This window comes from Chrysemys picta, chromosome 16 (assembly GCF_011386835.1).
Source record: "Chrysemys picta bellii isolate R12L10 chromosome 16, ASM1138683v2, whole genome shotgun sequence".
Classification (NCBI taxonomy): Eukaryota; Metazoa; Chordata; order Testudines; family Emydidae; genus Chrysemys; species Chrysemys picta.
Genome location: NC_088806.1, coordinates 17,211,741 through 17,224,007, shown reverse-complemented (window position 1 = coordinate 17,224,007; position 12,267 = coordinate 17,211,741). Strand labels below are relative to the sequence as shown.

Below are 12,267 nucleotides of genomic sequence, written 5' to 3'. Positions count from 1 at the left end.
CACTAGCTCTGCCCACTCTGCTGATTAGCATTAATGAGAGACAGCTGTCAAGGTTGTCACCAAAAAGACTCCACCTGCATCCGTCCAGTGGAGTTCTGAACTGTTCTCTCTCTCTGAGCCCCGTTTGGAAGAAGTACGACAGAAGGAGGCTAGAGAGAGCTAGTGAAACATGAGCTAAGGGAACAGCAAACAGACTGGATGTGCTAGCCACCTGGATCATAATACCTTTGTGATACAGTCAGGACCATTGGACACCCTTGGGAAGGAGGATGGACTTGCGGTTCATAGATACATGGATGTGTAGAGTTTAGAGTCAAAGGGACCATTAGATTCTCCTGTCTATCACCGGCGATAGAATTTCATGCACTTACTCCTGTACCGAGCCCCATATCTTGTGTTTGGTTAAAGCTTCTTCCAGGAAGGCCTCCAGGCTTGATTTGAAAACAACAAGAGATGGGGAATCCACCACTTCCCTTGGTGGATTGTTCAAATGGTTAAATCATCATCACAGATTTGTGCCTAATGTCCAGTTTGGCTAAGCCAATGGGCCTGCAGCCATTCTATTCTTGGCTTTTCCATTGACCATCATGCAAGAAGCAGCAGGGTCATGACTTGAGCCCTATGGAAGGACCTTTTGGGCAATCTAGACTCCTCTGGCCCTTGTGTGTGGGAGCACAAGCATGGCGATGGTGTCTATCCCCCCTCTACAAGGGGGAAGCGTCTTAGGCCCCGCATATCCCTACAGGGTGAGGAGCAATCCAGGCTTTACTCTCTCCATGCCTGGGGTGAAATGTGGGGTTAGTACCAGCGCCTTCCTCCGTACAACGGGCTAGCTGTGCTCACCTGCGTCAGCGGGCCGCTAGGTGGGAACAGTTAAGAAGCTCCTTGGATGGAAGCTGCATCATTGCAATGTGTTCCCATCAGCATTCAAAGGAAGCCAGTTTCCTAGGTTCAGAAGAATTCAGTGAACTGCTCTTCCCTTACTTTTCCTGTCCTGCTGCCTGGTTCCAGTGTGATCCACAAAGGCCAGAATCTTGCCATCTGGGTGACTAAAGATAGGCTCCTAATCCCCAAATTTAGGCACCTAAAATAAAAGCGGCCTTATTACCCAAGGTGCTGAGCGTTCCCATGTCCCCACTCAAGTCAACAGGAGCTGTGGGAGTTCTGAAACTCATCCCACTTTTAGGTGCCACCCTGATGAATAATGGAGCCATGAATGCTGGTGTAACCCACTGGTGAGTGTGTGTTACAGGTCCTTCTCCTTGCTAACCTACTGACAATACCAGTCTGTTACAGCCCCAGCTGTGGAGCCTTGGCTCGTTAGCTCAAGCTGCAGCAGCTCATGCTCATAGCTCTGGAAGTCCCCTATTCAAGCCCCCCAGTCTGTCGGCCAGGAGGGCAGCCGTCACACTGAATGAAATCGGTCTGAAGGCTGAGACCATGGTTGAGAGAGACCGCAGCTGCGATTCTCAAAGCTGCCTAGGGGATTTCAACACCCAGTTCCCATTAATTTTAATAGGATCTTGGCATCCAAATCCCACAGGCAGCTTTGGGAATCCCAGCTGTGGTCTCTCTCAGCCATACCTTCAGACCAAAGGTGGCACCCCCTTGGGCAGCATCACTGATATTTCCCCACAGAAGCACAGGGGCAACCTTAGAGGTCCTGCATTGGTCTCCAACAGGGCAGTGGGAGAATCCCCTGCTTTTAGCAGTAGGTCCTATAGGAAAATACTCTACTATTAAAGGATGAGGAATCAGCAGATGGTGGTAATCATCAGCTGACTTCCCTTCTGTGATAGCAGCACATGAAGTTGGCTTGCAGAGGGCTGATTTCTAACCCCAGTGGAGGCTCCAAAGCATACACAAGAACTGTCTTCCTGGCCATGCCTATCCCAACATCCAGATCTATCCCAGATGGATGCCCCACTGCGGACCTGCTTCTTCACAAAGGCAGCTGTACCTTCCTAGGGCTGATTGAACCTCACCCTTACTGAGCTCTGAGTCGTGAGCTCCTTTTGTATTTCTGGGTGAAGCTTTTGTACTTAGATCACAGTGTAAGGAATCCATGTTCTATAAACAGTCACTACACAAATCTTGGACCAGGGCCTGGATCCCTGCTTCTTCAGCCATAGGCCTCCACCATGTGAACTAAAGGAAAGCCTTTCATTGGAACTAGGAGTAGATCCCTCATCCTCTCTGTGGCCAAGACACTAGCAGGTAACATCACAGACACACAGAGAAAGCTAAGAATCACATCGGGAAATGTCTTGGCTTCCTAGAACACTTGTTGATAAAGCCAAGCTCTATAGAGCTTTTGCTAAGCAACATAAGACATGTTAAAGTGGATCAGACCCAAGGTTCTTGTAGTCCAAGGTCCTGTCTCGTACAGTGGCCAGATCCTTCAGTAGAAGATATAAGAACCCCACAGTAGTAGATGTGGGATCATCTTCCCCGAGCCCGGTCTCGGTTCGTTAGAGATTGGCTTAAATCCTGAAGCTTGGGGTTTAATAACCCTGTCATTAATGATGATAAGTGTGGATAGTCTATAGCCATATACATGTCCAACCCTTGCTGAAGCTTTCTTCTCTTTTCTTCACCTCTCTTCTAAATTTTGTTGGGCAGTAAGTATTTTAGATGCTTATCATATAAAAGGCAAAATAACAGAGAGTATCAGTCTAAAGAAAGGTCTGTGACACCAGTTAGGACTTGGCAGGGATGATTAGGCTGATGAAAGAGAGTAAATGCCGCTTTCAAGGTAATAGATGCACAAAAAATCATCATTACAGAGTGCAATGTGAGACAGGAACATTTCAAAGCAAGACAGTTTATTCCCTTAAATGGGATTCACAAGCCTCCCTTTATTTTTTGAAGTGAAATGTCATGTCTGAGCTTGTATGTGCATTAAATCGTGGTAGATTTAAGAACTCCCAGCCAGCATGGGAATATTAGCAAGTACCATGCAGCGTAGGAATGTGATGGGCACGGCTGGCTTGGAAAGTGCTTCTGGATCCTTTGGGAGGAAAGGCACTAAAGAAATGCAAAGTGATGTCACTGTTGGAGGCCCATCTAACTAATAGGATGGTTCTTCTTCTAATCTAAATAGGTTCTTATCCCATGCTCATCACTGCAGCATCTGAGGCCCAGATCCTCAAAGATATTTAGGTGCCCAGCTCCCGTGGAAATCAGTGACAGTTAGGCACCTAAATACTTTTGCATATCTGGGCCTGAATGCCTTCCAGTAGTGAAATAAGTGAGGTGCCTTCATGTGTGTCATGTGTTTGTCTTCTCATCCTCTCCCCAGGGGGAGAAGCGTGTGCAGGGGAGAGCTTTGTTTTGGAGGGGGCGGATATATAGCTGTTGCTCTACGCTGACGTTGGAGAATTGCAGGTCAAAGAAATGTGCTTTGCCCTTGGATGGAAGGTGGGAAGCTTTGTGATGGGCCTTAGTGAGTTCATTCCAAAAGTCATGGGCCAGCCCCCAAGTGCACTCTGTCTCACAGAGCTTTACCTTTCTTCTGCCAACAAAGGCTTGAAATTCCCTCCTGTCCAACAGTGAAGGCCCTCAAGATAGAGGGGCTCAGGTCAGTAGTGATCACTTTCTGTTGTTACTTTCTGTCTGCTCCTGGGTGGCTTGGTCACCTCCATCTCGTTGCCAGTGAACAAGTGTCTAGATTACAAGATCACCATCCCCACTGGCATTCACTGGTACTTCTGCTGGCCTTAACACAGAGAGGCTGAGATCTGAATGGGCCTTGGAAACAGAATTCCCCTAGAGCTAATTCTCCCAGGTCAAGGGTGGGGCCCATTAGTGAGACAATGAAGGCAGAGCTGGCCAGCTGCTGAAGTGTGCAGAGCACATGTGAGGGATAAACAGAGCCCTTCAGTCTCAAGGGCTCTAATCCTAGGAATGGTGGTGACAGCAGGATGGTCCCAGTCAGCTCCAGGTCTCCTGGGTTCTGTGCCCACCTCTGTGGGTACTTGCCCAAGTCACGTTTCCAATACTTACACACTCCCTGTGTGTAAAATGGGGATAATGACGCCTGCCTCCCAGCAGGATCCTGAAGTGGGTTGTACAAGTCCTGAGCCATTCGCTTTAGAAATGAAAGCAAGCTAGCGAGTTCCCCTGCTGGACCCTTAGCTGATTTTTGGTACAGTGCATACGTTATTAACATGAACAATGCGAGAGCATGGGGTCTTGCCCCAGGCCATTAAACAGACCACTGAAAGTCTCCCTTGGAAAAGTCCCCATCCCACGTGGCTTAGATGGACCCCGCTGAAACCTCAGGGCCTGATTTTCAGAGGCGCAGAACTCCAAGTAAAACCGATGGGAGCAGCAGTTGCTCAACGCCACTGTAAATCAGCCATCCACCCCCGAGGCCTTGGATAGAGCGGAGTGCTGGAGAACAGGAGCGGATGGTCCGTGTGGGTTGGTGTGGTAGTGGGCAAACATGTAAGCTGCAGATCAGCATGTGGACTCTGGGCCGTCTGGAATGCATCCTGGCTGCTTGTTGCCTTGGTTCTGTTATAGCAAAAGGATGCTGGTGCAGAGCACAAGTCCGGTAAGGGTTTGATGTCTGCAATAACATCTCCTCCTCCAGGTGGCCTCCGAAGGCACAGAGGTGGGAATGGGGAGAGGGTCAGCATACAGCACAGTTCAGCAGTTCTAGAGGAGCAACACATTCTCAGCACGTGTTGCTCAAGTCTGGCTTGCTGCCTTGTGGGGGTGTGTGTGTATGCTTCCTTGTGTGTGTCTATGCACAGTGTGCCTAGGAGTGAATATTGTGTGGCTGTATGTTAGGGTGCGGCACATGTCTTTGTGTGGGCCCCTGTGTATACATGCACATGTTGTTTGCCTGTGTATGAGAGAGAGATGTGTGTATTCTAGTTTTTGTGTGTGTCTGTGTGAGCTGTGATGTGTGCATATCTGTGCGTGTGGAGCTGTCCGTGATGTGTGTGTGCATTAAGATAATTGCTGTACCATGTCATTTAGCACTGGATGGTTCTAGTTTCTTCTCTGTCTTTCAGCTCTTTATCTTGAGTCGTCTCCAGCTGGGATGGATCCCTGACTTATTAGCCATCAAAGCCAGGGGTCAGCCCCCTCTGCTAATGCCTCTGCCCCAGTGTTTGCCCAGATAACAGACAGGGCCAAAAAACAGGGAGGAGAAAAGAGAAATGGAGAGGAGAGAGGGCAAGAGAAGAATGTCAGGCCTGAACTGGACTTTCATTGGCTGGAAGATCCAGTGAACACCATTCCTCACCTCCAAGGGAGAGTGCAAATGGTGATGAGCTACTGAGTGATCCGTGAGTGCGGCAGATAGATAGATTGGTGACGTAGTAGGAGTACCTGTATGTAAGAGGCCTAACTGTTTGGGGTTATTTTGCCAATAGCCTCCTTACAGAGGAGAGAGAAATGGAGGAAACATTTAGGGGTGATACTGCCAAGAGCTGTTTTGCTAGGATCCCTGAGGTACATCCTCCTCAGCCAGAATTAAGAGGAGAAGGCCAGTCACAGACAAGCAGCTGTTGACGGGGGTGTGCCCAAAGCCAGGGCCGCAGTGTGATCCAGTGGCTAAGCAGGGGGCTGCCGAGATCTGGGCTCTGTTTGCTGTTCTGCTGTGTGACCTTGGATAAGTAATTCCCTGCTCTGCTCCGTTTCCTTTCTCTGTCTCATCTATTTAGTCTAAGCACTTTAGGGTAAGAACTGTCTTGAACAGTGTATTTGTACAGCCCCTTGCACAATGGGGCCTGAGCTACTGCTGCTAGACAAATAATACTGTAATATAAATAATGAGGAGGGCAGAGTGTGCTTGTGAACTAACCCCAATGCTGCAAATGCCCCCTGCGCTGCCTTTCACACCATCCTCGCTGAACTCAGCACATGCCCCAGTGTTTGCTGGCACTTGCTCCGTCCGAAGCATCCTCTTCAGCCCATCACTGAGCTGATCACCGGAACAGCAGGCTCTGAACCTGGTAAAGGCCCCTTAGTCCCTCTGTCTCTTGGAGCAAAGAAAGAAGCCCCATGAGCTGCACTGTGGGTGGAAAGGCCCTGTATAGATTTGGGAGAGAGACCCTGAGACTCATGCAGCACATAAGTGGCCAAGTTGGGAACAGAGCCCGTGAGCCCCAACTCCCCAATCTCTGCTGTGTCCCAAAGAGCACATGGCTTCACCAAGTGCTTTCGGGACTCTGGACTTCTGGCATGAAAGGGTTTAAATCAATCACTTGGGTCACATACCTGCCAGTTAGCATTCACCCACTGCAGCAGAAGGCATGGCCGGAGCTGAGCGATGCGCCTTCTGCGGCAGTGAAATACACTTATCCATGTGACAGCTGATGGATTGTCGATGTCTCCTTGCAGACCCGCCTCTCGTCAACTTGTCCGTAGAGCCCCAGCCAGTGCTTGAGGACAACACGGTGAAGTTTCACTGCTCTGCCAAGGCTAACCCAGCGGCAACCCAGTACAGGTAAGACTGCCCGCAAGGAGTGGGCTTTTGTTCGCTATGGGGGATGTTTAACACTGCCCCCTACTGGAGTCGTGCTCATGTTGATGTACTCTACTGGCTGGCCGTATGGAGCTGCTTCCCTGAGTGCAGCCAGTGGTTTTGGAGCTGTTGTGTATTGCTGTGTTTATTACCATGCGTGGCTACAGCCTGGCACCTGCTCTTGTGGATTGGATAAGATGGGCTTTGGCCCAACTGCACTGACCATGCGAAGTATTAGCTGGGGTATAGAACTAGCATTGCTCCCTCCTGTACCGGAATGGACCTGCTCCCGCATTCCCATTCCCTCTCCTGGCTGAGCAGGGCTGCTGCAGCCAGAGACCAGTGCTGTCTGGTGCTCCAGCCACAGTCTCTCCCCTCGATAGTGATGTTGTATGTTAATGGACTCCATCTCTGCAACGGCCGCCGGCTGCATTTTGCTGCACACACTAAACTCCTTGGTCAGAGATTCACTGGCACTTTAGAGGGGATTAGAGCCCTCGCAGCATGGTAGTGTAACCATATGTTTGGGGGCATAACGATCAAAACACAACTGAATGAACAGTCTATTATGGGAGAATATGGGGGTTGTTTGTTTTTTACATAGTCTTTTTGAAAGATACAACTTCATTAGCATCTCTGGGCTTCTATTGCACTCTTGGTACCCATGGCAGAGGCTGTTTAATCAGAACAGTATAAGGTAAAATGCAGGATCATTGGAGGCCACATAGCATAGAGTGGTGGTTCTCAACCAGGGGTGCGTGTACCCCTGGGGGTACACAGAGAGGTCTTCTAGGGGGTACATCGGCTCATCTAAATATTTGCCTAGTTTTACAACAGGCTACATAAAAAGCACTAGCGAAGACAGTACAAACTAAAATTTCATATAGACAATGACTTGTTTATACCGCTGTATATACCATACACTGAACTGTAAGTACAATATTTATATTCCAATCGATTTATTTTATAATTATATGGTAAAAATGTGAAAGGAAGCAATTTTTCAGTACTAGTGTGCTGTGACACTTTTGTATTTTTATGTCTGATTTTGTAAGCAAATAGTTTTTAAGTTTGGTGAAACTTGGGGGTACGCAAGACAAATCAGCCTCCTGAAAGGGGTACAGTCATCTGGAAAGGTTGAGAGCCACTGGCACAGAGTAGGGGTGTTCAAACTGGGGGTCCAGAACAGGGCCAGGGGTCCACTCAAGACTGGGGGTGGGCAGGAAATGTTTTCCCTCTCCTGAAAGAATTTTTGAGATTTCAATATTTTTTCGCATCCTGAAAAGTCAAAAATCTCAAATATTTTTGCAAACCAGCAAACTGAAAAGAAATTGTGCCAGGTCAATCGAAACCTTTCATTTTGATCATTTCAGTTTCAACATGTTTCATTTTTATTTTCACTTTTTAAACCCTTTTTAAAATGTAAATGAACTAACATTTAGAATTGGAAAGCCATTTCAACTCAAACAACAAAAAATGTCAAAACGAAACATTTGGACAATTTCCAAATTTTTCTTTTCCAAAAATTTTTCGTTTCAGGGGATTTGTCAAATGTGATCCTGTTTCATGACCAGTTTTAGAAAAATCGGCATTTTTTGGTGAAAAAAAAAGTTTCATCAAAAATTTCCTAACCAGCACAACTCACGACCGCCCTGCTCCAAATATGGGGAGGATCTTGGCCAGATCCAGCTAGATGGAGAAGGTTGTAGAGTCTGGGAGGCTAGAAAAAGTTGCTAATACCTGGACAAGAGGGCTTCTGTGTTCCAGTCTTAAATTTGCCAATGACCTTGGAGAAAGTCATTGAATCTGTGTGCGCCTCAGAAATAATATCCTTCTCCCGGGGGGTCTCTTAGTGGTAAATTAATTAATGTTCACAAAAGTCAGGGTCAGACTGCTTCAACACCATGGGTCACTTTTCTCGAGCGTCCATCTTGCACCCCAGAATCTAAGCTTTTGAGTTTAAAAAAAAAATCAAAACCTTCGAGCCCTTATGACTGGATAGAAAATGCTCAGAATGTGACTGATTGCATAGCAGTGCTGTGGTGTCTGCCTGAATCTACGGACAACCTGCTACAATAGCTCTGAAAGAGGTGTGAGCAGACCTGTTTATCCTAGCCGAGTGTGAACGCTGAATCCCAGTGGCGCTGATTTAAATAGCCAGAGTGGGGCAGCATGAGCTGTGGAACGGGCACAGGTTGGGGAATCCAGAGGCTCTGAGTTCTAACCCAGCCTCTCACAGTGTGATGTTGAGCAAGTCATTTCACCTTCCTGTCTCAATTTCCTCTTCTGTAGAATAATACTTGCCTACCACTTGCATATGATTTGAGAATTAATTAGCCAATGACTAATTACAGTACAGTGTTTTCCACATGTGACGCGATATACCATAGAACCTCCGAGTTCCGAACACCTTGGAATGGAGGTTGTTAATAATTCTGAAATGTTTGTAACTCTGAACAAAACGTTATGGTGGTTCTTTCAAAAGTTTCCAACTGAACATTGACTTAATACAGCTTTGAAACTTTACTGTGCAGAAGAAAAATGCTGCGTTCCCTTTCTTTTCTTTTCGTAGTTTACGTTTAACACAGTACTGTACTGTATTGCACTTTTTTTTTTTTTTTTTTTTGGCCTCTGCTGCTGCCTGATTGTGTACTTCCAATTCCAAACGAGGTGTGCGGTTGACTGGTCAGTTTGTAACTCTGCTGTTCGTAACTCTAGATGTTACTGTATAAAGGTTATGTATTAGTGGTGTCATTAACCACTTCATTGATGATCAAAGCATATGAGAAAGGAGAGGGCCAATCATATTATCAAGATCTGCACAATCTGCTCCCAGTGGTAACTCGTTTTGGCATCGTGACTCAAGCAAGGGTTGGGATGGAGCCTGGGACAGTACCATCAATTTTTTTTTTCCCGTCTGATCCCTGTGTCAGACATTTTGAGATCCTCAATAGGTGCTGTAGACCTGCCTATTAATTACCTCATCATCCGTTCTCTTTTGTGCTTCCCCAAACCAACCCAGGATACCAAGGCTGGACTGGCTCTTCCCTAGGGATGCTGCATTTTGGATCAGTCCACATGCTGGACCTTGTGGTTTGACTCCTGTGTATCCTCAAGCTGATCAGACATATAAGAACTATAAAGATAAACTTCCAGTTGAGTCAAATTAATTTCAGCAATCCCCCTTAACATTACGTGTGTCATGCATGTGATTCCTTTTTGGTCCCCTAGCAGAGCTGAGGCTTACAGACAACAGAGGTCTCTCAGTTGGCATCTTGACTCCAGTATCTTGCAAAACACATAATGTCTAGCAGGATCTCTCTTCTAGTTTCTTGAGCAAGACGTTGGAACAATCAGGGCAGGGCTGCCCATCCAGAGAATCCCTCCTAGGTTTTATATTGAGCCCAGTGCCGGCTGGGACAGGACTTTGGGAGTGTAGTCAGGGTGGTGTGTATACCCATGCGTGTAAATCTGGTCAATAAAACTCACAGTCCTGGAATCTGAGAACTCCGCTATTGGGTTGTGTGCATCGGTTCTAGTTGCCACAAGTCAACGTGTGAGGAGAGAGGAGGAAGAGCTGTCTAAACGGTGGCCAGAACACACCTCACATGTCTGGAAATCCTGTGACAGCCCCATCCCTGGCACATGGTGCTCTGTGCTCCGTCAATAGGGACTGTGACTAGATAGACAAGGGTGAGGAAAATGAAGACAGTGGAATCTGATTGCACATGCTTTGAACTGCAGGCAGCTTACCCTCACTGCAAAGCTGTTGTACACACACACCCGCTGTCCTGAGCGGCTGGCAGATCTAGCATTGTCGTGGAAAATACAGGGCGGTCAGTTCTGAGGGGTGCTCTGATGAGCCACATGAGGGTTCAGAGGAGGGAAGTTGGGGAGCCTCTGTTTTAACCCACAACCCCCACCCCCCAACAAAATCTGCACCAACCAAACATCAGGGCTTCCCAAATGAACAATGATCAACCAAGCCTAGCAATGTCTCTCCACGCTGGGAGGAGAGTTTGGAGCTCTTGCTCCTGAGATAACAGTGGGCTAACAGTGGAAGAGGGACAGAAACACCTAGTGTTCCTTCTGGCCAATGCAGGGAATGACTGTGCTATAGAAGAGATAGGACTCAGCTCTAGTGAATCCAAAGGATTTCTTCATTGAGGCTGCTGGACACAGCCTCAAGTCATGTAAGGAGCTGCTGAGTATGGCACAGTGACACCACCAGGCTCTGGAAGGAAAGATACACAGTGAAACATCTCTGCCACAAAGAGTTTACAGTCTCAGTAGACAAAGGGTGGGAATGGAAGTACAGGCACACAGAGAGGAAGTGACAAAGTCACACAGTAGGACCAGGAACAAAACCCAGGTCTCCTGATCACCACTCCAGTGCCCGACCCATAGATCAGTGGTTCTCAACCTGTGCTCTGTGGACATAATCTGAGTATGTCTAAGGGTTCCATAAATGACTTAGACTAGAAACTGACTGTACAGAATTCAACTATATATATACAGACAATAGATTTCCAAAGGGGTCCGCAAATGAAAAAAGGTTGAGAACCGCTGCACCAGACAACATCACTTCTCTTGTTGGCCCTCCTTCAGCATTGCAGTGGTTTTCATATTGACAGCTGTAATCAGCTGCTCATCACTCATCACTTGGTGTTACACACACATGCACAATCATTTATACTTTTAAAAAAAAAACAGTTTATATTAACTGAGCAGCACCTCCGGGGACAGGTTATCATGACCTACCTCCTGTTAGACTTTTACAGCTTAATTAGCACAATTGAGTGTGCTGGTAGCAGCTATTCCTGCTGGCTGGAAATCTTGCCATCAGCGCAATAAAGCAATAATTGCATTCCTAGTTACAAAGAAGAGTTATTAATTTGAGAAGTCAATTAATGTCAAAGATACAAATAGCTCTGTTTTCATAAGTATGGTAAAAAAAAAAAAGATGAAGAAGCACATGCCAAGCTGGGAAAATAACTTGGTGAACTTTCTCAGGAGACATTACACCATGATGCATTCACTTGCACAGTCAAAGGGAAAACAACCCCCCTTGGCTGAGTGACAAGACATTGGCCGCAGCCTGACACAACCCCAAAGCTCAAGACTGCTTGAACTAGCCTTTTCCTCAGCTTCAGCTTAGTGCAGCTAAGGAGGGGCTGCTGAAATGGCTTTATGACACCTTTGCATCTCAGTGGCCCTGGGGCACTTGATGCTGGGCTAGATTCCACTCACCACTGGTGCATATTAGAGCAGTCTGAGGGCTGCTCTAATTTGCATTGTCTCCCAATGCCCCAGCCTCTGGTATCACCAGGGTAAGGGATGCCCAGCCATGCCCCCTTTCCTCTGGCCAGGCCCACTGCACTGGCCACAGCATGGGGTGTGTGGCATAGGAGCTCCATTCCATTAAGGATTCCCCTACAATGGGGACTCCCCCAGGGCAGGGTCTCAAACAGGTTTGCTCCCTTGTAACAGCACAAAGAGCTGTCCTTCTGTTCTTTAATCGCCATGTTGTGTCTAAATATCACACTCCTCTTCCCCATTCCTGCCTCCTTCCAGTCATCCTCCCTGCAGCTCTAGCACTGCTTTCCCTTTCCTTCTCCCCCACTTCAGTGCCATTTGTCCTTTCACCCTCCCTAGTTGCCTTAGTGTCAGCATCCGCAGCTCTATCAAGCCCTCTCTGTGTCTCACTCACTCCAAAGCATTTTATGATCCATTGCATGATGGTCTTTCTAAAAAAATTAATTGCTCATTTGATGGGTTGTATTTTT

The 12,267-nt window shown here is 47.3% G+C and overlaps 1 protein-coding gene across 4 annotated transcripts in view; it reads left to right on the top strand.

Moving 5' to 3' along the window:
- Window positions 1-12,267, top strand: part of KIRREL3 (kirre like nephrin family adhesion molecule 3) — a 689,345-nt gene that overhangs the window by 531,344 nt on the left and 145,734 nt on the right. For all 4 annotated transcript variants that reach the window (XM_065570446.1, XM_065570445.1, XM_005294677.5 and 1 more), the window contains one exon: window positions 6,358-6,463. In XM_065570446.1, coding sequence (XP_065426518.1) covers window positions 6,358-6,463 — 106 coding nt within the window. The remainder of the gene's footprint in view (window positions 1-6,357; window positions 6,464-12,267) is intronic.